The sequence below is a fragment of the Tursiops truncatus genome, chromosome 11 (assembly GCF_011762595.2).
Source record: "Tursiops truncatus isolate mTurTru1 chromosome 11, mTurTru1.mat.Y, whole genome shotgun sequence".
NCBI lineage: Eukaryota > Metazoa > Chordata > Mammalia > Artiodactyla > Delphinidae > Tursiops > Tursiops truncatus.
The window spans coordinates 57,563,476-57,590,107 of record NC_047044.1 but is presented as its reverse complement, the minus strand read 5'-3'; the positions used below and the strand labels follow the sequence as shown (position 1 = coordinate 57,590,107).

Here is a 26,632-nt window from a genome sequence, read left to right as displayed (position 1 = left end):
TGTAAGAAGCACTTTTTCTTTTCTTCCACTTCCTCTTAAATTCCCATGAGCAGGGATTGAAGACTTTTAAGATTGATGCTATGGTGAATAGGTCTCTTAGATGATGTGGGTGGAAGGGAGGGTCCCATCATCTAGGAAAAGTACAAGGGGTCAGTCAGAAGCCTAGGGTCAATCAGGGTAGCCAGAAGGAAAGGAAATAAAACAGAAAATTCTAAAGCAGCAAGGAAATCAGATGATGGAGAGGGTTTTGTCTATTAATTTGGGAAAAGCCTAGATTATCTCCTTCCAATCCCAGTCCAGATCTCTAGTGCTGCCAACTTTCAGAACAATAGCTGTTTCAGTTTACTTAATTAACCCAGCACTAGGTCCAGAGTAGGTACTGAAAAATTATTCTCACTTGATTTGTTTCTAATTCATCTTGTATTTGCAGATGAAGAGACATAACTGCGGAGACCCAACAGATATACTGATATACCACTAAGGATATATACAAAAATTCACATGCAAGTATACCCATATGCACACACACACACTTATTTTAACAAACAGGAGAGAAAATGCCCTGAGGTGCCAAGCACCACCACAGGCTACAGCAGTTCTTGGAGCTGGTTTCTATAATTTCCATACCCTGCTGGGAATTTCAAGGTCAAGTGCCCCTGGCGGACACTAGGAGAAACAGCTAGAGAGACCAATAATGTAATGAAGAGTAGTAAAGGTTGGTGAATTTTAAAACCTCATCCTGTAAGAGATCCATGGTTGGTCTGGATAAAGGAAGAAGTCATTACATTGAAGGTAAGAACTAATCATGTCTTGTAAGCAAGCTTAATTCTGGAATCTACTCCAGAGCACCTAACATAGAGTACAGAAAATCTTATGTGAAAAATATTCCATTTCTAAAATGAGAAAAATTGGCAAAATACCTCCTTCTCACCAGAAGAGGGAACCCTGACATTCCCACAATAGAGCTGCATGGGGATGGCTGGAGGCTACCTTAACCTCCTCCCCTCCAGAACCCGTGAAGTCTACTTAACTACAGCGTAATGATATGTCAGGGTTGGGTGAAAGGGAAACAAACAGGAGCAGTTGTACTTGGTGTATTGGGGGAGTTCTTGGCAAAGACAGATAGTGAGAGGCTGCAAGGCATAAGTCTATTCACCTGGGATAACTGGCCCCTCCAAAGAAGGCCTTTAGCTATTTAACATGATATCCATTTATTTCCTACTGGAGGAACAGAGTACAGAAACCTGTTGAAAATGTGTTACTGAGAATGTAGCATGGGTTATAGAAAGTGAAAAGACCCAAGTTCAAGCTCTAGGACTGTGATCTTAGGCAAGTCATTTATTCTCTTTGAGTCTTAAATTTCCTCTTCACTAAGTTGTAGTGAGAATGAAAATGACACAGTATATCCGAGCACATATGAAAAACCACTAAACAAATCTAAGATATGATTTTAAAAGCATTTTATGATAAAATGCTGATTTTATCAGCATTTTAAAAGCATTTTATCAGCCTCCTTCCTTGTTTTCTCCCAAGAGAAAAGAAAAGCTGTTTACAGGAAGAATGAGTGCAACAGACAGAAGTAAGCACTCTGTGTTTCAAAGGCATGTGAGTGGTGAGTGTAGTGCTGGATTCAGCAAAGAGGGAGAGGGAGAGGGAGAGGGAGAGAAAACAAGGAACTCAATCGACATGTGACTCCCCAGGGATAGGGATCAGGCAACCAACCTCACCTCTTGAGGGGTCAATTTCAGCACCTCTGGAAAACACCAGCCAGCTAGGACTTTGGTCTTCCCTCATGATGGGGTCACAGCTGGGGACAGAGCCAATCCCTGAACTCTCTTTGTCCTTCCCAGCTCTAAAGCACAAGTCCTTCAGCAGTGTTTGCTCTCACCAGTGCCCAAGACCCCTCAATTCTTTATCCTCTTACCTGAGTACTGCTGTGGCATCTGTGGTGGACTGCAGGGAGAGGGAGACTGAGGCATCTGGTACTGCTCAGAGCCAGGAGGTTGCAGAAATCCCACAGAAGGGCTGGGGAGATGGAGAAGAGAAGAGTGGTAAAGCGGTAGAGGGAGGAACGCAACTCCTGGCAGACAGCTGTTGCTTCCTGAGCCTCCCCTGTGGGAAGTCAAGGCAGCTCCAAGCCATTCCCAGACCAATTTGCCATGCAATTTCTAAAATCACTCATCAGTTCAAAGTTAATTATATATATTTGTACTTGATCATCTTTCAATTAGGAAGCTGCTAATCAGTGCTACAGATGGAATGTTAGTAACACATGCTCTTCCCAACAGTGTAGAAACACCAAACACATACACATGTGCGTACACACACACACACACACACGCTCTGAGAAACACAGCAGAAACACGAAGAGAATGCCAGAGACAGACACACAGGGCTAAAGTGTTAGAGAGAGATGGGCAAAAATAACTAAGGAGATTTAGGATATTTTCTCAATGGCAAACACATATAGTCAACTAAAGACAAATGGGGAAAAATCTCACAAAACTCAAGACAACGTGGAGACATACACATAAAAAGACAGAAATGTGGACACTGAGAGAGATACAGAAATACATCGAGGTAGGCCCAGACTTGAGTTCTAGTCCCAGCTCTGCTTCTACTAACTACTTCTGTGACTTTGGGTAAGTTTCTTAACATCCTTAGTTGGAATTTCCTCATTTATAAAAGAAGGGAGAAAAATAAAACAAGGGGAGTAGACTATTAGACACTTAGAAATGTCTAAATATTTAGACATTTCTAAGGTAACTTCTACCTCTAAAATTCTATTAGCTATGAGCTATACTAAGATATATATAAATAGACATATAGAAATAGGCTATCTCAGATTCATCCATGGATATAGAGGTACACAGAGAAATTTACATATGTATACTCCAAATTGCTTTTTTAAAATAATAAGCTGTCTCTATCTCATAGTTCTGAATCCCACTGATTAGAAAAACAAAAAATGGGGGAAATTATAAAGCCTCTGTCTCCGAAGCAGGAATTTTTCCTGCTGATGAATTCTTACGCAAATATCGAAATGACAAGGAGAAAAGGAGAATGAACTCCCTCATGTTCTACCTGCTTTAGGGTATCACTGGGATCTTTACCCCTGCCTTTCTTTCCCAGTGCAAACAAAACCATGGTGCAACAGTTGCTAAGGTCTGTGGGAGATGCACCCCAACTCTCTGGGAGTTCTCACCTTGTACCGTTCTGCTGAGCTGGAGGGATCATGCTGTAATACACTGGTACGCCCCCTGCTGGGAGGCCCCCTTGCACAGATTGGCTCGCAGGGACCAGCATGGGTTGCTGGAAAGGCGGCTGGACCACATTTTGCGAGTCATTACCCACTGTGACCTGGGTGGAGACAAGAAGAGAATGACCACTCTTACTCCCAAAGAGTTCATCCAAAGAACAGCCTCTAGTCATCACTAGACCAGGACACTCTAACCTCCTTCCCTACCTTTAGAGACTCCTATTCTCCTTACCTGAGTAAAGGAAATGCTTAGAGCTACCTCCATTGCCTTCCTCTCCAAACCTCACCCATGGGCATGTGATGTACAGGAAGGAGCCTAATTTCCTCTAGATCCTACTTTTCTGGGCATATACTCGTTTGCATGGCTATATAAAAACCAAACAATTTAAATAAAGACTGTTCTCAGACTCTCTGGGCCTTCTCTCAGAGGAAGAAAACCTAAAAATTCTAGGGGTAAAGTGAACAATGTTTTAGTGTTTGAGTTGTCAGACTGGAGGATGTGGGAAACTGTCCTCCTTTTCCTCATCCCAAGGACTGGGTGATCTTTCCTAGTACAAAATGCACCCACTTGGTAAGAAGGCAGTGGAGTGTACTGAACCACCAGGCCTTGCATCTGGCCCCCCATGCTGCTCCTCTGGCTGCTGAGCAGGCCCTGGTTCTGTGGCTGCTGGACCCCAATCATGCCTTGGTAAGCCGCCTGCTGCTGGTTAGGCATCATGGGCTGTAAACCTAGGGATGGGCAAAGCAGAGGAGACATTAGCATAGTATCAACAATGTTTAGGAGGTCACACTCTCTCAGTAATTTTCCTTCTATTTTACTTTTTCTTTTTCTGGAGATCACGGGTTCCTCTTCAGGACCCTAATCATTCCTGCCGCCCCCGCCCCCTGCACCCTCTGCTTTTTACTTTATTTATTTTTAAAAATAAATCTATCTATTTTTTTTTTTTTTTGGCTGCATTGGGTCTTTGTTGCTGCGCACGGGCTTTCTCTAGTTGCAGCAAGCGGGAGCTACTCTCTGTTGCGGTGCGCAGGCTTCTCACTGCAGTGGCTTCTCTTGTTGCGGAGCACGGGCTCTAGGTGCACGGGCTTCAGTAGTTGTGGCACGCAGGCTCAGTAGTTGTGGCTCATGGGCTCTAGAGTGCAGGCTCAGTAGTTGTGGCGCACGGGCTTAGTTGCTCCATGGCATGTGGGATCTTCCCAGACTAGGGCTCGAACCCGTGTCCCCTGCATTGGCAGGTAGATTCTTAACCACTGTGCCACCACGGAAGTCCCTCCTGCTCTTTGATGAGTTTTTTTTTTTGGCAGTACGCGGGCCTCTCACTGTTGTGGCCTCTCCCATTGCGGAGCGCAGGCTCCGGACACGCAGGCTCTGGACGCGCAGGCTCAGCGGCCATGGCTCACGGGTCCAGCCGCTCCGCGGCATGTGGGATCTTCCCAGACCGGGCCATGAACCCATGTCCCCTGCATCGGCAGGCGGACTCTCAACCACTGCGCCACCAGGGAAGCACCCCCCCCTGCTTTTTTAACAGCGAAGGTAATTCTCTTTCCCAGTCTCCCCCCTTCCCTTACTCACTACCTTCATACATCAGCGGTTCCTCTTACCAGGTTGCTGGGATGGCTGAGGCAGCTGTTGACCACGTTGGGGGCTGTAGGCCACCGGGTGAGAGAGAGGTCGATATTGCTGGTTGGAGTTAGGATACTGTCCAGGGGGATAGTAAGAAACCTGGATCTATGGTAAGAGGAAACAGATGTATCAGAAAGTCCCTCAAATTCAGCCTCAACATCCCCAAACTATTAAATACATCACGGTTAATTCCCAGAAATCTGTAAACGGAGCTATTTTGGGCCTGCAATTGCAGCATTCGTATACAAGTTTGAAACAAAACAGGAAGGACTTGTGTTATTTGAAAGATGGCCTTCTGACTAGAAAGAAAATTCTCAAGTCAAGGTGGGGAAATGGAGGTAGGTAGGGGACAGTTATCCCCTCTGATTTGTCTAAACTAGAGGAAGAAGGAAGGATTATAATACTGGACAAACTGAATTAGTGATTTATTTTTTTAAAAATATTTATTTATTTGGCTGCGCCGGGTCTTAGTTGTGGCATGTGGGATCTTTTAGTTGCAGCATGGGGGCTGTAGGTGCAGCATGTGGGACCTAGCTCCCCGACCAAGGATCGAACCTGGGCCCCTGCATCGGGAGCACGGAATCTTAACCACTGGACCACCAGGGAAGTCCCTGAATTAGTGATTTAAACTGGGAATCCAAGCCACTCACCTGCTGAGGGGGCTGCATGTAGCCCTGGGGTGGCAGGACTTGCTGAGTAGGTGGTGCATGGTTAGAGGTGGAATAGCTGGAAGTAGGGAGGGGCTGTCCTGTAGAAGCCATGATGAAGCTAGTCTGCTGAGGGTGCTGGGAGATAAGTGGGGGCTGGAACAGAGCTGAGGATGGGTCAGCTGCTTCGGTAGAACCTTGGCGGCTAAGGCTCATTTGTCCAAAGGGGTTGCTGAGATCATCTGTCTGTTGAGAGAGTGAGGGAGACCCAAAGACTGAGGTCATATCAAACCCCAGGTCTTTGGCTTTACCACAGACAGACAGAAATAGTAGCCCTCTCTACAGCCTTCCTTCCTTACACCAATTTGGGACACTCCTGCATGTGTGCCCTAGGAGGCGCTTTTTAGCCCTAAGCCTCTGTCATATGGTGTTTTATTTATTTTTTTCACAAGTGTTTTTTTTTAAATTTATTTATTTTATTTATTTTTGCCTGTGTTGCGTCTTCGTTGCTGCGCGCGGGCCTTCTCTAGTTGTGGCGAGGGGGGCTACTCTTTGTTGCGGTGCGCAGGCTTCTCATTGCAGTGGCTTCTCTTGTTGTAGACCATGGGCTCTAGGTGTGTGGGCTTCAGTAGTTGTGGCACGCAGCTCAGTAGTTGTGGTTCACAGGCTCAGTAGTTGTGGCTCACGGGCTTAGTTGCTCCGCGGCATGTGGGATCTTCCTGGACCAGGGCTCGAACCCGTGTCCCCTGAATTGGCAGGTGGATTCTTAACCACTGAGCCATCAGGGAAGCCCTCATAGGGTGTTTTAAATTGTCATGAATTGAACAGCTGTTTGAAGCCCAACTCCAGACCCAGTCTCCCTACCACATATGGGGTAACAATGGTCACTCTGATTATGATCTTTATTAGAATTAGTCCTGGGGAGATGGGAGCAATGACACAACTTCTATATATAGAGAAAACAGGACAAATTAGTAGGGAAAAAACCCTACAAAATCTTTCCATTTCCTGTCTTCCTCATGCCTCCAACCATACAAAGGGCCCCTACATTGTCATAAATCTCGTTTTTATAATAAAGGACCCAGACAACACCTTGCGTGGATTATGGGTGGGTTCATGTGGCTCCCCAGCTCTGCCTATGCAGTGGAAAGACTGGTGGGCTCCCAACGCCTGCTGTTCATCTCCTTACTCCCTCTTGCAATCATTTCCACCCCTGTTCTCTGACACTTGCCTAGAGTTCTCCTGCCCTTCAGAAACCACTTCCAATTCTCACCTCTGCAAGGAGGCCAGGGTGAGTGGCCAGCTGGAGGGCGAGACTGACTGGCTGGTCTGTAATTGCCTTCTCTCTCAGCCCTCTTCTCTAAGCAGAAAGAGTGAGGGTGTTCCATCCCTCACTTGTATGGTGATAGGTTAGTCTTTTAACTTCCTCATCTTTTTTGCTCCATGGACAGTAATCAAAATACACATATACATACACAGGCAGAGCAGAAGTTCTTTTGCAAATGAAACTAGTAGAAACAAAAGATAATGCTTTCCTGTGGTTTCACTCACTTTTCAGGGATATGATCTTAGCTATTTTGCTACCTTAGTGGGCAGGAATAGATGACAGGAGGACTGGACTGCAGTTACTATTTTGAGGTTCATATTCTAGAACTTTTCAGAATGGAGACAAGAGATGGGAGGAAAGAGGGGTTTCTAGTAAAAAAAAGCAGACAGGTGTGATTAACACAAAATTTAAAAAAAATCAGGGCTCCTATAACCATGATAGAAGTTATCAACTATGAGACAAATCAGATCTTCAGAGGATTTGTAGTCAGGGTACGAACAATTTGAACAGCATGTGCTATTCAACAGAAGAGGATATTTTTCATGTAAAATAATATAGTAAAATAGGGGAACATTTTAAGTTTTTACCAGTCGTGCCAGAGAAATCTGCAACTATTTAAAAAATAAATTTATTTATTTATGGCTGCGTTGGGTCTTCATTGCTGCGCACGGGCTTTCTCTAGTTGTGGTGAGTGGGGGCTACTCTTCGTTGTGGTGCGCAGGCTTCTCATTGCAGTGGCTTCTCTTGTTGCAGAGCACGGGTTCTAGGCACGAAGGCTTCAGTAGTTGTGGCACGCAGCTCAGTAGTTGTGGCTCTCAGGCTCTAGAGCACAGGCTCAGTAGTTCTGGTACACGGTCTTAATTGCTCTGCGGCATGTGGGACCTTCCCGGACCAGGGCTCAAACCTGTGTTCCCTGCATTGGCAGGTGGATTCTTAACCACTGTGCCACCAGGGAAGTCCCTGTGTTTTTATTTTTAAAGGAAACTATAAAGAATCATTCTGTACAGAATAAACTGGGTTCCTCAGACATGTCCTGGGAGCAGATGAGATGAAGGATGCACATGGTAGAGAGGATGAGGAGCCCAGGTTAGACCAACATCTGATTTTGTTCCCTGTCCTGAAACTCAGGGGAATTCAGTGTTCTTCTCTGTCTTACATTTAGGCATCTTTTGATGCCTAAAGTACTGTTATGAGGTCACTAGAATGAAGTATAGTTCAGCCTGTGCTGGCCCCTCAAGAAGAAATACCTTCTAACAATGGTCCTCTAAACAGCACAACTGTTTTGCACGGTTGTCACAGACTGACCCAGACATGCCCAGACACAGGCCACACATGGACAAGACAAAAAGGGGGAATGGAGTTTATACCATGTTGTACTGCTGGGGCGGAGAGACTGGCAGAAGGACTTGGGGACAGGAGCCTGGAGAGAACTGAACAGGCTGTGGAGAGGGCTGCAGAGCCGGGACTGGCTGTGGACCAGCAGAGAGACATGTGGAAAGGGAAGAGAAAAGGGAGGTACAGGGAGAGGCATAGGCAGGGGTGGGGGTGGGGCAGAGATGGGGAGGGAAAGGGAAGGAACAACAAGGTTAATCATAAAAGAAATTTCACATGAAAAGTAAAGCTTCTGAGCAGACTGGAGACCAAGTCCAGGACAGCTCATGGTTTTCACATCTCTGACAAATAAGCAATCTCTCCTATAAGTACAGACGCACTGCACACTCTGCCCCATTAGCCACTCAGAACTCTGCAGCTGTTGTGAGCATCTCAGAGCCAGGGTCTGCCGCCTGATCCCAAACACAGCTTTTTCCCCAAGCATTTTTCCTGAGCATAGGATTCCTGGGGCGCATAACCCTCCCTGAATGCCCACGTGAGAAGGGATTCCCGCTTCTGTAGGGTCATCCAAGGTCTGGCTCGGCTCTCCCAGGCATGCTCCTGATTTCACACCACAGCTTTCCTGAAGGAAGTGCTCATTCACAAGGATCATCAGCCTCCCAAGGGCAGAGAAGGAAAAATAAGCCAGTTCACACCTACTTCCTCCTGCTCCAGTGATTGTTCTATGCTCCTCCAGGCTGTGAGGGCAGTATGAAAAATGCTCCCATAAGCAAACATGGAGGGATTTAAGAATAAAATATAAATAGCCTAGTTTTAGCTTTTGTTCCTTCAGTCCCTTCACTAGCCTCAAGCAGGAGGACTTGCTTATTAGGAACATGGTGTGTTCTAAACCAACTAATGGGGAGTTATTTTTTTCTCTCTCGTCTTCCCCTCTAGCTATTTCAATCACCTCATCGGTTCTCCAGTCATAGCCTCTGGAGAAGCTATGAAGAGAAGGGGAAATAACACTGATATACATTGTCTCACTTACATACATTATCTCATTACAACCTCACAATAATCCTATAGGGAGATAAGAAAACTTGTATCTGCAGTTAAGATAGTAAGGCTCAGGGAAATTAAATCATACACCCAGGATCACACAGCTAATGCAGCAGAGCAGGGATGGGAACCTAGTTCTGCCTGACATATGTTCTTTCCACTCTAGCAGTAGGGAGGAGGTAAAGGAAGAAGTCAAACAAAATTACATAAACATCTTTTTGTTTGTGTAACTCTCCTTCCTCTTTCCAAAGCAGAGTATTAAGAGTTGTGGGGGACCAAGGTATCAATACTCTCCTGCCACATATCTCCTGGGACAGGCTTTCACAGAGGGGACTAACAGTTCCAGAAGCAGAGAGTCCAGGAATTAGAAGACATCCAAGATGGAGAATACTCCTGATATCTGCATTAAATAAAATGTAAGTCATCTTGGCTAGGAAAAAGTTACTGAGAATCCACTGTGTGACGTGGGAGAGAGAATGCTACAGCCTTGAAAATAAGCTCTCGGCTCTCCTGGCACACCTATTTTCTGTAAGCCAGTGGCATTCCAAATATAACTGCTGGCCAAGCTGCTCAGCCTGAGCTACTTGTGCTGGTAACTTTTAGACCCATTTTCTATTATCCTAATCCACTTCTTTCTTGGGGGAGGGCCTGCCATACTTCAGGCCTTACATTCTCTGGGGGACAAGGGGAGGCCTTAGGGACAGGGAAGTGGTAAAACAACTCTGCCTGTTCTTCCTCACATTTGTGAGTTCTGAGTAAAAAGTGAAGAGAGAAGAAAGGATGCTCCTCTGTTAGGCCTCTCCCAACTGAGGAAGGGTAGTGGTAAAGGCAGGCGTCTCAGTGCTATTTTTAAGTTATTCTACCACTACTCTCAGCTACAGTTCTCTTCTTAGAGAGTCTCAAACACCAGTTAGGGAACTTCAAAAAACCACAGGGAAGCCAGACTGGCCCTGAGGGATGTGACTGCCACCTACTGGTGACTTCTGGGCTAGATCACTGGCTCTTTGATCCTGACTGGACTCCATGGAGAGGCTCAGCGGACTCCTTCTCAAGAGGTCTACTCTAAGTTAATTGTGCAAAAGGTAGCCACTGGTCCTTTAATCCTCAGTCTCACCCCTTGGCTTCAAATGTTCTACTGATATGTGATATGGAGGCCTACTCTGACGGCAGAGGCCTTCCAAGAAGAGAAAGAGCATAGTTTAGCCAGCACTGTCCCCAGGCCTGGAGCAAATGCTTTTTGCTACAGAGCTAAAGGTTTTTCTTCAAAAGGAAAACCTTTAGAGTAAGCACAGTAGTATATGTGTGTGTGTGGTCACTTCCTCCATCTCTTCACTGTTACGTACCATTTGAGAAACTAAACAGTAAGTATTCTGGGGCTCAGCAACTTGAGTTTGGAGAGCTACCAGTGCTGAGAGACAGGGAAAAAGAGAAAGGAAGGAAGAAAGAAAAAGGCAGTAGGAAGAGGAAGAAAGGGATAAAGAGAATATAAAGGGATAAAGAGAATACCATTATATAATAATATAATGGTATTATATTAGCAGCTACCATAAGTGCTTCAAAGACACCAAAACTTAACCAAGCATAAGATTTTTTAGTTTGGCATTTGTGATCACAATTAATTGCAAGAATAAATTTCTGAGATCTCTGTACCAAATAATTTTCCCCTGTCCCCAGTCTATAGGACCTAACCTAGCACTGTACTGCCTGTGGATGATCAATCAACACCAAGAACTGACCCACTGACCCTCATGATTCAGAAGCAGGGACAGAATCTGAGTAAAAGTTTGGGATTTAGGGCCGGTTACCGGAACATTCTATCTAAAAGCTTTTCAGTCCCCACTGGTTAGTCTCTTTACTTATCTCTTTATCCCCCTCCCACTCTTGCTGTCTGTTTCTAGATATGGATGGAAGGAGGAGACAGATGGAAGACTAAGAGGGAGAAAAGGGAACAGAACTGTATTAAAATACACACATTTCAGAAAACTCAAAAAAACACTGGGACCTTAAAAAAGTGAGACACTCACACAGAAACAGTAGGGGATGACTGGAGGGAGAAGTTCAGAGTTTACTCACAGGTCTGAATTAAGACACAGACAGGGAAAAAAGCACACACACATGCTATGCTTCAGTATGGAGCGAGGTAAGCTAATGTGAATGAGACTTAATGAGATGGTAGACAGATGGTTGTAGAATAAGAAAGAAAGTCAGGACTACAGAGAAACTGATTTAGGGACTGAGATGAAGGACTTGGAATGATCGACATGTGTGTTACGTTAAGCCACAAAGCAGAGTTTCCTACATCTTCACTGTTCTTTACTTTAGCTTCATTTCCCAATGTATGAATGGGGTCATAATGGGCCATTCTGGGGTGTTTCCACTCCCTGGGGTATCAGGGCTTAGGACTTGCTTCTTGTACCTATGGAAGAGATATATCTGAGGCCAAGCTGGACTAACTGAGCAGGGAGATGAGGGAGCCTGGGAGGTGAAATGAGAACTTAAACTGCAGCAGAAAAGAATATGGACACATTGGCTTTCTGACTACCAGAGAATAAATACTTCAGGATAAAGTACAGGCTCTATTCATGAAGCGCTCTATTCATGGAAGAAAAGAGTAAGTGAAGATCTCAGCATCTCTCCTCAGAGTATTAAGGAGACTTTAAACCTAAAACACCGAGGAGGTTCCAGCTTAGAATAGGATCTGATTCTTACGCTGATGACTTGCATGGTCTCCACAGAAGCAAAACTTAAACCCTAGTTGGTACCAACATCTAACAGGCCAGCAACAGAAGGAGAAAGAGAGAGCTCTTTCTCTCTCAGGAAACAAAGACAACATTGGGGGGTTTTGTGCTTTATGGCAGGGGTTTTAATGAGTGCTATTTCCTTTCCCCCAAACCCCAACATATAAATATTTGTTTATGGGCCAACAGCCATATGAATACACTCAGCTAGACTATGGTAGGAGCTGTGATGTTTTCAAGCTCCATGTATGGATATAGGGAGCAAAATCGCTTTGCTAATTACACAGGATAGAGGGAGACGGAGTACAGTAGAAATGTGGAATAGGGTAGAAGGTCCCACTGACAGTCTCAGGAGGAAGAGAAGGAAATATAAAGCAAAACAACTCTCAGGGTGACGCTACTAAGAACACTTTGGCCAAACCTCTGCCCTTCCTCTTCTCTCCCCACAACTCACATACAAGAGGTGGGGGAGGGAGTGGCATATCTCCAAAAACAGATCTTTCCTGCCACCCACAGCACAAGAGACATGACTGTACCTCCAGAGCTTGCTTGAATCAGAGCGGAGGGGGCTCTGGCACCGAGTGGTGACTCACCTGTGAGATCATGTGATTATTCAAGGGTGGCTGCTGCTGAGGCGTGGGTGGGAGAGCAGGAAGTTGCTGTTGCGGCTGCTGCTGCTGGGCAGTACAAGGGAGAAGGCCCCGGACAGACTGGGATGAGGTGACCTGGCTGCACACTTCTGGGGCACCTAGCGCCATACCTAAGGCAAAGAGGAGACCCAGCAAGAGTTGTAAGCACAAGCCATGAACATACCCTCCCCTGGGGGAGGGGAGAGGGCTTTCCTCTTTCCTTGCTGTTTTCCTTGTCATCCCTCTTCTGTCCACTCCCCCACTGTCTTGGGCAGATCCATGCATGAGCACAGATGCATTTCAACAGTCCTGCTGACGGGAGTCCTCATCTTAGCAGGTTTCTACTCCCCGGGGACAGTAACCACCTTGACTGTTAATGTTTGGTTCTGGAAATAAACAAAATGTGAAGCTGCTGAGGTACCTTCCCTGGAGTGCCTAGAATCTATCCATCATGATTAGACAGCTGAAAACATGAATGTTTGCTTCCTGGGAAAATATAGATTCCTAGTCCCTTAAGAAACTTGTCTTCTCTTTGATTTCTTCTCAACTTGCAGCATCTCATAAAAGTTGCTGAAGGCAACCTTCAAGCACATGCCTGTGCACACAGCCCCACACACGTTCATCCAACTATTTTCCTCATTTCCAGGCTCTCCAAGTCATGTATGCATTTACACAAAATACTTTTACTGAATATCTACTATGTGCAGGCATTGTATGATGAACTGAGGACACAAAGGTAAAGGGAACGCAGTCCTTGCCCTTGAGCAGCACAGGATCTTCCGACAGGAGATGGACATCCACACAACGATTAAATTTGGTAAGGGATGCATCAGTGATATGAATAAAGTTGTATGAAAGCAAAGATGAGGAAGCATAACTCTTGGGAGGATTAGAGGGAAGAATTTAAAGAGGACGTGGCAGGAGTGATGGGTTTGAAGGATGAATAGAAGGCCTGTCAGACCAAGAGGAGACAAAGCTAATGCCATATTCAAAAAATGGTTGGGAACTCCCCTGGTGGTCCAGTGGTTAAGAATCCACCTTCCAATGCAGGGGACGCGGGTTCAATCCCTGGTTGGGGAACTAAGATCCCACATGCCGCGGGGCAACTAAACCCATGTGCCGCAACTACTGAGCCGGTGTACCACAACTAGAGAGGCCGTGTGCCACAACTACAGAGCCCATGTGCTCTGGGGCCCGTGCACCAGAACTAGAGAGAAGCCCGCACACCAGAACTAGAGAGAAGCCCGCGTGCCACAACGAAAGATCCTGTATGCCGCAGCTAAGACCTGACATGCAGCCAAAAATAATAAATAAATAAATATATAAATAAATAAAAAGAAATGGTTGGAGGGTCAGAGGAGGATGGACGTCTGGAAATGAGACTGAGATGGCAAACTGGAGTCAGGAAGTTATGCTACACTAAGTAATTTGGATTTTATTATGCAGGGAATGCAGAAACATGAATATTTTTAAGAGAGGACTGACATGGTTAGATCTATGTTTTAGATTGGTAAACTGGCTCTAAAAAGGGCTGAGGATAGGGAATTCCCTGGCGGTCCAGTGGTTAGGACTCCACGCTTTCACTGCTAAGGGCCCAGGTTCAATCCCTGGTCAGGGAACTAAGATCCCTGCAAGCCGCACAGTGTGCCCTGCCCCCCACCCCGAAAGAAAAAAAGGGCTGAGGATAAAGCAGGGAAACCGGCATGGATAAAGGCAGAGGCAGTGGGGTTAGAAAGGAGGTAACAGAGAAGGGCAACAGAAACCTAACAGAGGCAAAATCTTTACCACTACTGATGTCTTTTGAGGACAAGACCTACAGAACTTCTAGGACGAAAGTCAAGCAATTCTTCAGAGGCAGAAGGATGGTGAAATAGAGGCTCGCTGGGTAAAAAGAACTAAATACTCCTCTGCTAAGAGCACAGCAGAAATATATGGAGAAGGTTACACAGTAGCTCAGGAGAGCTGAAGGGTGGTTACCAGGCTGGCATGTGGAACATATGTTCCTTCTCAGTGACTGGGCTCCAGAGAAGCAACTGCAGCAGTGTCTCTTAAAGTTCTAGCCTATTGGCTGCTACCAGTTAATTACAGTATTACAAACTCTAAGGTTCCCTCTGCTCTACAAACCCTCTTTATAATCTCAGGGGCCACAGAATGAAAGCAGCCATCATCCTTATTTTAGTATATAACCTGAACCTGGGTTGATAGGGATGTCCCACCTCGGTCAGAAATCAGATAAAATAACCTAATCCCAATCTGTTTTTTTTCTATTAGGAAAGAAGGTTTGAAAGAAAATCAGAGAAGGGACTCAAAAGGACAATGGATCCAAGAAATCAAATTTCCCGTCATCTGGCTGTGTTAGTGTTTTGTTAAAAGGAAATATCAGTGATGTTTTGCAGAAGATAAGCAAGAAATGATGGAAGGAGAGAAGCTGTGTTACCTGGCCTGGAGATCCTTCCTGCACTGCCACCTTTACTGCTCCCGATGCTGTCACCCCGGGTGAGGATAGAGATTCCACTGAAGCTGCTGGCTTTGGTGACAGGGGGCCGCATGCTCCGGACAGAGCCATCAGAGTCCGTGCTGCTCCAAGGCCGTGGCTCCAGGGATTTGAGTTCGCTGTCTGTGCTGCTCTGGCGGCTGCTTGAGGTGCGGCTCAGCCCCTCACGGTTCCCCCTGCATGCAGAGATCGCAGTTGTCAGAGCACCCCTCACCTACCACTTCAGCAGAAGGGCTATGAGAGAGTTCATTTCTATTCTCTCAGTGACAAAGGAGGGGTGAGGGTTGGGGGAGGATGGACACTAACTTCTTGTTAGTTGGCTGGCCAACCAAGACTTGATGGGAGCAGACACAACAAGATCCAGTACAGTAACAAAGAGCACAGAGGCAAATCTGGAAGACAGTGAACTGGCAACTAATTCAATACATCAGACCAGAGGTGGACGGGAAACCACGTACATGATGCTGAGATTGGCTGTGGTCTCTTCCCCTGGCCCTTCAGGGATCCCACACATGCAGTAAATAGTGGGGAGCAGAGGGGTACCAGTTCCTTCTGAGAGTTCTTAAAACAAAAGGACTCCTAGAAGTTACTATCGCTGGAAGGCAGGAGTAGCCAATGACATGGATAAATCCTACAATAGGTCTTCCATATAACACATATCTGAGCCAGCAGAGGTGCTGCTTACGGTCACTTTTTCAGGATTGGGAAGAAGAGTATAGTGGACTAAAGGGGCACTCAGTCTGATAAAGAGAACTCGGTCTAAGAGTCTGGAATCAACCCAACCTGTTTAGTGGAAGTTTTGTGTTAGTATCTGAGAACAATTGGTTCCAGGGTCTCTAAAGGCTGACATCCTCAGCAAGATCAAGCAAACATGCCCTTAGGAGTCAGGATGGCAAAGAGCAGGGGGCTGACTGCGCCTAGATGCTTCCATATTAATAACCCTATTGCCCTAGGCAAGGCACAAGGCTATTGAGAAAAGTGATTCATCCTCTCTTACTTTACTCTGGAAACATCAGGGTTATCCTGATGCTAAAATCACTGTTTGTGATTCTAAACAGCTGTACTCCTCAAGATATATGAGGCTAGCCTGAAAACCCTAAGTCTTGTTGAACTCTTACTGCTTCTTAATCAATAAGCACCCAAGAACCAGGAATTCTCCTTTCAGATCCCCCACCCTCCAACAACTAATGACCTAAGAAAACCAAATGACAATTATAAAGATTTTGGTATGTATACTGGGGGGCAACTGAGCAACAATCATAGTAGCTTGGGTTCCCTCCTTTCCACCACCATCCCACCCAAAGCAAATAGAAAACCCTATCCCAACCCTGGTAGCTTCCAAGACATTAGGCTCAGAGTTATTCTACTAAAGAAAGGTATTTTTCTTAAGGGACTAATGTTAAAGAAAATACCTTTCTTTATTAGAATATCTATTCCAAAGGTACTGTAGGGAAAATGGGCAAAATATATGCTAGGATCACTATTTTAGTTTTTAGCCAATCACGGTGGGCTAAGAACACACTGTCATAGCTGGTTAGGGACATGCTAATTCTCTGAATTCCAAGTAGATGTATATATAATCTCATTGCTTCTCTAGGTATAGTTAGAATAGAGAACTGGACAATACTTTACCCCTTTCTCTTGGGGATGTCAAAAGTAGAATGGGAAACAAGAAATAAGTATAAATCAGGGACTCTCCAGTTGTAGAACCAACCTGAAGGGAGAGCCAATGGCTCAAGTTTACTGAGCGGACTCAATAAAGATGTGTGGGTTTGTGTGATATGGGGATACAGCAGTAGCAATGAATGAGGCTGCTCATTAGACATTAGAACTTGAATTTTGCAAGACAAGCCCTAATGGCCTTTTATACCTAAATCAAACATTTGGACAATTCTGCCATTTACTTTCTTCTTCTACCAGGGATAGACAGGGAATGAGTCAACTTTAAACCACTCTGGGAAACGTGAGCCAAAGTACTGATCCAATTCCCCAAAGACAGTAATGGCCAAGTGCTCAAATGTGGATTGCCTGATGATCCTGTGACTTACCTGGGTTAGTACACTACACCCCTGAGAATTAGAGAATCTGAGTCTGGGCTAGGAAGAGAGATCAGTTCTCTTTCTCTTGCTCTACAACTAAACCTAATCTCTAGTCATGGTTTTGTACTTCACTAAAAATAAGGCAATTAGGGAAAGTTTACCAGATTTAATTCTGAGCAGTGGATTGGGTTGTGTTATGGAGGTGAAGGACAGAGGACATTCACACTTCACAGTCCTATGAAATCAGGAGCTGACTTTGTTTCTACAAGTGAATTTAGTGCTGGTGAAAAGTCCCATTTATTGGGTCTGGGGTAGACAGGCCTGTGGAAGAGGTGACAATAAATATCAGTAAGCCTCGGTGTGGCTTATTTATCAGTGGAGTAGAATCTTCCAAAGAATAGGGAAGTTGCCATAGTTACTGCCAATGTGGATGATGGAATCTGGTGTTATGAGCGTTTGTTTCACACACCTGGGAAGAAAGGTTTAAAGCAGTTAGAGAAGATCTGCTTCTAATCATTTGAATTCTGGACTAGTACCCAAATAGAGGAAGAAGTTACCCCCTTAAGAGTCAATGGAGCTACAGTTTAGATGACCTAGATCTTTAATCAAAACTCAGTATGGAAAGCAGCCACTTAAAAGGAGGTCTGCATAGGAGAGGACTGCACCTGCTCACTAGATCCTTCAAGCTATTGTCTGCACAGTTTGATGTAGTTTGATGCTCCATGGCACTAATAAGGCCATCATTCTCAGCAGTGAATTAATTAGGGGTGATGTTTGTAGGGAGCTGGTGTAGTGTGGCGAAAAGAACACGGGACAAAGAGTCAGTCTCAGTTTTGCCATTAATAGCCATGTAAACTTGGGTTAGCTACTTAATCTCTCTGCTTTTGTTTTCTTACATGTAAACCAGCTTACCAAATCAGGATACTGAGAGAATTCAATCAGATACAGTATACTTTGGCAACCATAAAGCACTGTGCATTGTCACACGCAGGAGTTAATTTAAAACTTCTGTTTACTATAGGTATTCTGGGATGTTTATGGAATATGATTGTTTTTTTTTAAGGGGGACTCCACTATCTATCTTGACCACCACCAACAATGCAGAGCCCTTCTGCCTGGGCTTTCAGATGGACCTCAGGGCAGCCTGCTCCAGGAAAAAGAGTTCAGAGATGTGGAAAGGGAGATAAATCCTCCATCCCAAGAAGGGGAAATCTTGCTATCCCAATTTCCACATGATTTAACTAGCTTTAGAAAGGACAACAGGGAAAGGACTACTAAAGTACTGGGAATGAGAGCTCTAATATGTGTTAGTCAGCTCCTACCAAGCTTAGGATTGAAAAAGAGATAAACTCTTTGAAAAGGGTGAGACCTGAATCCTAGTATTAAATACTCAGGTTTTCTGTACTCTATAGTTTTTCTATTGGTAACATGGAAAGAATATACTTAAAATGAGTTAGTGCCAGGATGCGATCCTAAAATGCTTCTCTCACCACTGCCTTGTGTAATTGTCTGGGGTGGGACTGAGAGACTGAGAGGAAAGGGTGATTCTCATGACTGCTTTGTGGAAAATGGAGAATATGAGGCACTGGAGAGGTTAGTACAGCAGTCTTCACCAACATTAAGGATAAACCATGGACAATCATATAAAAGACATGCTCTAAGTCCATTCTAAGGCAGACAAGTTCTTTCTGAGATCATCTTACGCATTACATTGTCCCAAAGAGAAAACTACATAGACAGAGGTGTTTGTATGTTTTTTTATATGGATGTGTGTATTATTCTTTCTTAAGGATACAAAACATTCCCTATGCCGGGTCAGGGATAAACTCTTCACATCTTTCCACAGATTCGGAAAAGGTAGCCAGAAGACACCCGTTCTTTTACCTCAATATATATATATGTTGAAATCCTCCAGAAATGCCCAATTCCAGCAAACTTCTGGGATAGAGCAGTACCTATCCTAGACATACTTATTTGGTCCCCTTCACCACCTATCCAGGACTTACAATGAAATCAGCAACAATAAAAATAAAGTCATTGAGCAATAGCCATTTTTTTTCTAATGGGGAAAAATATCCAATGTTGCAAATACCACAAATTGACTTATTCCACAAGCAGCCATGCATGGAGCAAACTCACTCCGCTGAAAAGATTAGAGCAAAACAAAATAAAATTAAAAAAACAAAACAAAACAAAAAAACAAGGAGAGATATAGACCAAACAGAGGTACCTAAAAATTTGCCTTCTCTTGTGAGAGCTAGAAGAAAAGGCTTCTTTGGAGAGTCTGTTGGTTAACATCAAAGAAAAGCATCATTACAGGATTATATTAACCTCACTGACAAAGCTCAATGAGAAGCAGGGAACATGCTAAGTGGTACTAACCTGATGTCATTTAGATATCCGTTCTGGCCAGTCTAGGTGAAGGGGAGAAAACGGAAAATAACTTATAAGAAAACAGCATGGCATAACCAAAAAGTGTGTCCATGATGCTATGAATACCCAAGGTCCTCAAACCAAGCTCAACCCCAACAGGGAGAGAGGGAACAGCGACAGGATGACCCACACCCACACACCCAGTCTGACTTCTCACCTTTAATGGAAAAGAGCATTCGGCATTTTTAGCCTTCCCACAGAGTGTTTAAAAAGAGAGGTCAATAAAGGTAGGAGTATGGAAAGGAGAAAGGAAAGTATTAACCTAACTATTATTTCTTTTTTAGCTCTAAATTTACTCTCTCTAGAGGTAAGCTGAGCATAATAATTGGTGTGCTTGGTCCTAAAGAGTGTATTCAAAGGAAGGGAAACGGGACACAAGAGAAAGAAATTTAGTTTTTTTGGAAACCATCCTCAATGACTATCCCACTTCTGTCCTCTACACTGGCCAAAATGAAAGACATTCTGACCTGAGACCCAAGGGGAGTAAGAAATTGGGGAAGCAGGTACTTTTCAGAGCCTAGAAAAAATGAGAAAATTAAAAGCCTGAAACATTCCTTTTGGGGATCATTTCCTGACAAGGCCATTGAGCTGCTGAGTGAAGTGAGCATTATGGTGGACTCCTGAGCCTTAGAAAAAGGTAACAAGAGTATTTAGCTGCTGAGCACAGGAGGCTCCATGCAGAGCAGAGCCTATGTGGGGCAGCTTTCCCAATATACAGCTCAGGCTCCAGAGGAGGCTGCAGCAGCAGCATTTCCATCCAAACACCCTTCTTGCCACTCCCCTTTTATTTGGACCGCCTCTTCCTCCCCTCTGCTGCAACCTACAACTCCACCCTTAAGCAGTTCCCTTTGACTGGCCAGGTTCTTTCCTCTCCACATGAGAATCTTTGGCATATAGTGGGCTTTGGCCATTTTTCCTTGCCTAGACCTTTTGAGATTCCTGATACCTCTACCACAGCAAGGGTTAGGAAGTGCTGAAATGAAAGTGATAAATCCATAAGGACTTAACAAAGAATACATATATTAGTAGAGGCTTGAGAGACTAGATATCAGAGAAAAAAGGAGAGAAGAGCTAACTTTGACTTTGTTATGGTTGTAGATAGATATATTCCAGTGTTGTTCATAACAAGCACTAATATCCTATTAAAAGTTGCTTGTGCTTTCAGAATGGCTTTGCTAATGGCTGGCATGGTGGGAAAGTCATTTTCCATGTGTCAGTGAAGCAGAGGAGCATATCACAGATAGCTATGCTATGATGTCACTGGAACTTCTTAATCTAAAGAGCCCAGAGCAGAGCAAGCTATTAAGAGGTGGTTTACTTTAGGGGTTAAGAGCGTGGACTCTGGAGCCAGACTGCCTGAATTCAAATACCAGCTCTTTCACTAACTAGTGGTGTGATCTTAGGTTACTTAACCTCTCCATGCCTCAGTCCCTCATTTATAAAATGAGGAAAATAATGTAACCTATCTCACAGGCCTAGTGTGAGGATTAAATAAATTAATGTGCACAAAGTGCTAAGAACAGGGTCTGAAAGATAAAAAGCACTATATAAGTGTTTGCTATTAACATCCACCATCCTGCCCTGTCCACAGTTTAGGGTCATCACCAGCCGTAGTCATGTACAAGTGACCTCTCTCCTCTCATTCCACTCAACTGATTTGCAGATAAAGTTAGAAAACCGTCTTTGGGCTATAGCTGGATAATTTGGAGGATGGATTTTTCTGACTCAGAATGGAAGACTACAAAACATAAGATAAGAAGATTCCTTCTCCTTGGACTTTGGGCCAGAAGGTTTGTTGTGTATCTGTCCACAGTGAGGCTCCTTGGAACACTTGGGTCTCCTGAGACAATGGAACAAGTTCACAGAGGAGTTCAGTTTTCTAGAAGTTAGAGACAATATTTTTCTGAACTAGGTGATGATGAGAAGATATATATATTTTTGTCTTGATGAGGGAGGGGAGAGTGGGAAAATGGGAGGCGAGTAGTGTCTATCTAAGTATATTGATTAGAACTGGCCATCTTTTGATGACAAAGGGAGGCTGGCTCTTCTTCCTCTGTTTGCTACTTTGACTCTAAGATAGTGCTGCTATCTGGATCATACATTTTCCGGAGATTTGTTTCTCTCTTGACCTTCCTGAGTTTCTCCTATACTTCTGTTCAGTCTGGTAGGCAAAGGCCACCAGATACAGGGGTACCAAGTATATCTGATATGGCCCACAATTCTTAAGAATAAAGTTGCCTATAATAATCCATGTTGCCTTTTGGCCCACGGAGCAGTCCTACTCTAAGAAACAAGGTAAGAAATATAGGAAGGAAGAGACTTCCTATTCAGGTCGAGACTGTAGGGAATAGTGAGTGGTACCCTCTGTGCATTGGAATGTGGAGCTCAGAGAATGGATACCACATCTGTGCTCTGATAATCACCAACATAGCCTAAAAATGAGCCTGGCCAAACAAGATGAATGTATAGGCTGTGTGGACACTAAGTCTTCCACTTAGAAGCAAAGATGCCTAAAATGGACAGCGGAAGTGAACGAGGGTAAGCAGGAGGGTTTGACGGGCAAGATTCAGGGCCCTTCCATAAGCCCTGCCAAAACCATTTCTATTGTCAGTCTAATCATATCTACCAAATTCAGCCACTCCATTTGTTCTCTTTATATGCCACATGCATTAAAAATAGTAAGAATGAAAATCTGCAGCTTCCTAATAAGCCACATTTAATTTTAGAGATCAAATACGGGACTGGCTGATGTTGGTTAAAAACAAAAGCAGAAAAAAACAACAAAGCATTTATGGAGGTTTCATTCCATTCACAGTTCCAAAGATTAAGAGCTAAAAGCTAGGGGCTGACAACTCTCAGAAGCTACACTTACCTCTCGGGCAAATATTCTCTCTCGGACCCTTTGATATTCCTCCTCTCTCTCTTCTATTGACTTGCTCCTCCTTCCATCCTGCAATGGAACTCTGATCTAGATCGATGAGCAGAATTAAGCTAGTTAAGTTCTCCTCGTACTGCAAGCTCACTGCACACCAGCAAGGAAGAGAAACCGGGAGAGTTTATAGTTGCCATCAAAAAAATGGAAAAAAAAAAAGAAATAAAATTTCCAGTGTTGGACAGGTTTCACTGGGTACATCTGACCATGCAGTTTGGGAGATCAGGTTTTCTGGATGGTTGGGGCCTCTCCATCTCCCCACCCCCCCAACCAACCAGAGTATCAAGAACAATAACTTTTTATAAGGATAGGGTTGCTTCCTTGTGTAATCAGGTACTCTCCAATCAGTAAGGATGAAGAGAATAGCCCAGGGAATAAAACATTGCTTTGGAGGGAAAGCAAGGGATAGGAGGAAGCTAGAGAGGGAGAAGAAACAGGTATTTAGCAAAGCTAAATTTAGAAGAGTTTTTACAGAACTAGCACCTGACATTATCCCTTTTTTAGTCACTAACGCCATGGCCTGTAGAACCAAGTCACACACAGCTCAGCAAAGAGGGCCTTGGAAGTGAAATCCCAAGGGCGAAGCTAAACTCAGAGCTTAAGCATTTTTCCTCATCTTAACTATAGCTACTGGAGGGAGGGAAAGAGAGAGAGTTTACAGAAATAGAGAAGAAAGAGAACAGAGCAACACAAAGAAGAAAAGAGAAAGAAAAGGAGAATAGAACAGAAAGAAGGATGGACAGAGAAAGGACCAGACAAATGAGATACGGTAGAGAAAGGGGAGAGGTAGAACGACAGAAAGGGATAAGAAGTAAATGGAGGACAGAGAACCTTACACTCTCTGAAAAATGCAGTGAGGTGACTAGAGGGGATGGCTGGCCAGACCACCACCTCTGGCTAGCCTACGACCCAACTCTCCACCACTGTCTTTTCCTCTTAGCCTGTGAGTTGTGAGCACTGTCCTGGGTAGGATGTTATAGTGTCCTTTTCCATACTGCTCTTTAAGGCAAGGTGCTCTGAGGGAGATAAGTCATTAAATGCATGTCATCAGGTTATAAAAGATTCTGACCTTCCATCCAGAGGCTTTCAAAGTTTCAGATGAAGCAACCAAGGAGACTGCTCCTCTAGGCTGATCTTCCTGGACTTCACCACTCTCCAGAGGAAAGCATAACTTCAGGAGTATCAACTTTTGACTAGATGTAGTTCTCACTAGCCTAAATAACCTAAATTCTGCTAAACGTCCTTTTACAAATCCCATTCCAAGAAGACATAGGACCTCGAGGTGCTTTATTGTCCTTAGCCCCTAGCACTGGTAAACCAATGGCAGAATAGGAAGAGCGTTGGGCTTTGAGGTCAGGCAGAATCTAAGCTCTGCTACCTCTGAGTAATGTCACTTAAGGCAAGTAACTTAACATCTCCTAGCTCAGTTTTCTTATATTTAAAGTGGGGCTAATAACCCCCATCTGGATTGGGTTGTGTGGAGGATTAAAAGAGATAATGCATATAATGTGTTTAGAACAGAGGCTAGTTCAGGGAAAACACTCAATAAAATAGCAGTTACTGTGTTTATTATTAATATTACCGACAGACAGTGCATAGAGCCTATCCTATTATGGATCAAGCCTGAAGCTGAGAGATGAAAAGTTCACAATAGGGAGAGTTTCCATTCCACCCCAATATGCCTCTAGGCCTGAATAATTCCTGATCCACAGAAAAAGGGTTTTGGGAAAATGGAGAGAAGGGCATCAGGATGGAAAGGCTCTTTCTTGTTTTTTAAATTTCATTTGTCTTTTTGTATGTTTCATTGTTTCCAATCTGACCCAGCATGTTTGTCCACGATAGATAATGGCACTTTTCTCAAAAGGACTCCCTCAAATACTCAAGTAGCAAGCAGGAAAAGTCCTGGTCTCAAGACCATACAATATCCAGAGAAAACTAATTTTGACTCTAGAGGTAAGATATTATTATAGTTATTATTAATTAGCAAGACTAAATATTGGCTTTACCCAACCATATTCTTTAAACTTTAATCCTGGTTCTCTACCTAACCTCCTTTGGAGGCTAAGCAGAAGCAGGCTGGATCTTAACCCCATGAAGCTAGGAAAACTAACCCCCAAACATCACTATCTGAAGGATGGGCTAGAAACCAGGGCAAAAGCCAGGCCCATAAATGAAGGGATGGGGCAGACTTTTCACTTCTTATTCCCACAGGAGTGGATCAAAAACCTGCCTGAGGTTCCCAGCATCAAAAGCCAAATTAACTCACTCACCTTGGTGGAAGAAGTTGGGAAAAGAATAAGGAGTTTGCAGAAAGGGATCAGAAACTCCTTTACAAGTGGGTAAATTAGATAACAATTTTGCAAGTTCAAGGCTAGCCCTGAGATAGGAAGAGTGGAACTGGGATAAAGTAGCTTTGGGTGGTTCCCAAAGAAATCCAGAACTATTAAAGAAAAAAAGAAGGGAGCCATCAGCTGAATCAAGGCTGAAGCAGGGAGGGACCTTGCTTTGTCCCAAAATGAAGTGGAGTTAGAAGTCAGTGGCAGAACCAGGGAGTGCCAGGCCAAATGAGAAAACCCAGCAAACCTCAGCACCATGTCTCTCTGGGGCTAAGAGGGTGGCATTTAGCTCAACAAGTGCAGTTAGTCCTCAACATTAAGCCAAAGCCAACTCAGTATAGCTCAACACTTTTTTCCACATTGAGATATTACGAGTTTTCTCCATCCCACAAAAATTCTTCTCCCCTCCCAGTTTCTCTTACTGCAATCTCTCTGTATAGACCCAACCCTTTCCATTCTTCACCTGGTTATCATCTCGGTCCATACTGGCATCATCTCTCTTGAGAATGAATCTCTGCTGAAATTCTGTATTCTTCTCATCCTTTATATGTTCTGAGAATCTCTGTTCAGGGCTGGGATTGGGAGAGAAATGTGGAAGGAAGGGAAGAAAGACTCTTGTCAGGAAGCAGACCTCCTAGTATAGTTCTCTTAAATTCTACAACCCCCACCCAGGGGATTTCTGAAGTCAGGGATCCAAAAAGTCACATGAAAGTTTTAAAGAAATCCTCTGGGACTGTTCTTTATACATCTATAACTTATCTTCTTCCAAAATTTTACCTGTCCTATCACTAAAGGTGAAGAGAGGCCAGAGCCAGTCTTCACAAAACACTAGTGCCTCTAGCATCTATTTCCAAGGCCTCACAAAGAGTAGAAATTGATAATATAACCCACCCTCCCTCCACTGTCCCCTCTCCAGAAAGAGAAATCTTGATCCTACACCTTCCTCTTCCATCCCAGAGGCTATCCCAGGAAAGTCTTCCCAATCTGTGGTTTCCTCCCTTACATTCTTGTGTTACTGGTTTTGTTGATGATGACAGCTTTTCCAGTTTGGTCAACATTGTGGTCCATCCCAAAATAGGCAGCTACCCGATGTAATAGCATCCGGTGATATGAGGTCATCTGAGGGAACTTCTTGAACTGGTTGCTGCAGGGAAACCCAGGGGGAAAAAGTGAAATAAGGACAAGTAACAGCAATAACAGCCAATTGTAATTTTTCTTACAAGTGTTGAAAGTGGGGAATTTCTTAGGAGAAAGAGACATTATTATAAGGAAGATGATGGTAACCAAAGATGGTAACCAAAAAGGTTCTCTCAACTTTATCTACAGTATTTTGTAGATCCCTCTGACCCACTATCCTCATTAAGACTACTCCTTATGCAATAAGCCCTAGGTCTCACCCACCTAGATGATATTCTACAAAGAAAAAAGGGAAAAACTTAAGAATAGTGAAATATGGGATAAGGGCTAGCTGCTAAATTTTTTTCAACTCAAGTCTAAGCAATAACTTAAAAACTTCATTTAGTTTCCACACATACACTTTTTGATCCATTCTGATTACTTCTCCCCAACTCCTTTTGGTTCCCAGTGAGTTATTACTTCCAAATTCAGACTTTTAAGGGAACGATGAAAGAGGGATATCCTAAAATTTTACCTGAATTTCTTTCCAGTACCCCTCCCACCTCTAATGTGTATTTCATTCAAGTAACTTACTTGTTGTCATTAATAAAGTCCAGAATCTCCTGTTCTAATTTTAGCAGCATCATTCTGTCCCTGTTTAAAAAAGATTAAAACAAAACAAAAC

The 26,632-nt window shown here is 44.0% G+C and overlaps 1 protein-coding gene across 1 annotated transcript in view; it reads right to left on the bottom strand.

Moving 5' to 3' along the window:
* Positions 1–26,632, bottom strand: part of R3HDM2 (R3H domain containing 2) — a 148,630-nt gene that overhangs the window by 8,846 nt on the left and 113,152 nt on the right. Inside the window, 13 exon segments of the mRNA XM_019952485.3 lie at positions 1,925–2,025; positions 3,206–3,360; positions 3,828–3,988; positions 4,862–4,988; positions 5,534–5,776; positions 8,225–8,326; positions 12,562–12,728; positions 15,035–15,267; positions 19,513–19,544; positions 22,436–22,531; positions 25,295–25,403; positions 25,835–25,975; positions 26,542–26,601. Of these exon segments, the coding sequence (XP_019808044.1) occupies positions 1,925–2,025; positions 3,206–3,360; positions 3,828–3,988; positions 4,862–4,988; positions 5,534–5,776; positions 8,225–8,326; positions 12,562–12,728; positions 15,035–15,267; positions 19,513–19,544; positions 22,436–22,531; positions 25,295–25,403; positions 25,835–25,975; positions 26,542–26,601 (1,727 nt within the window).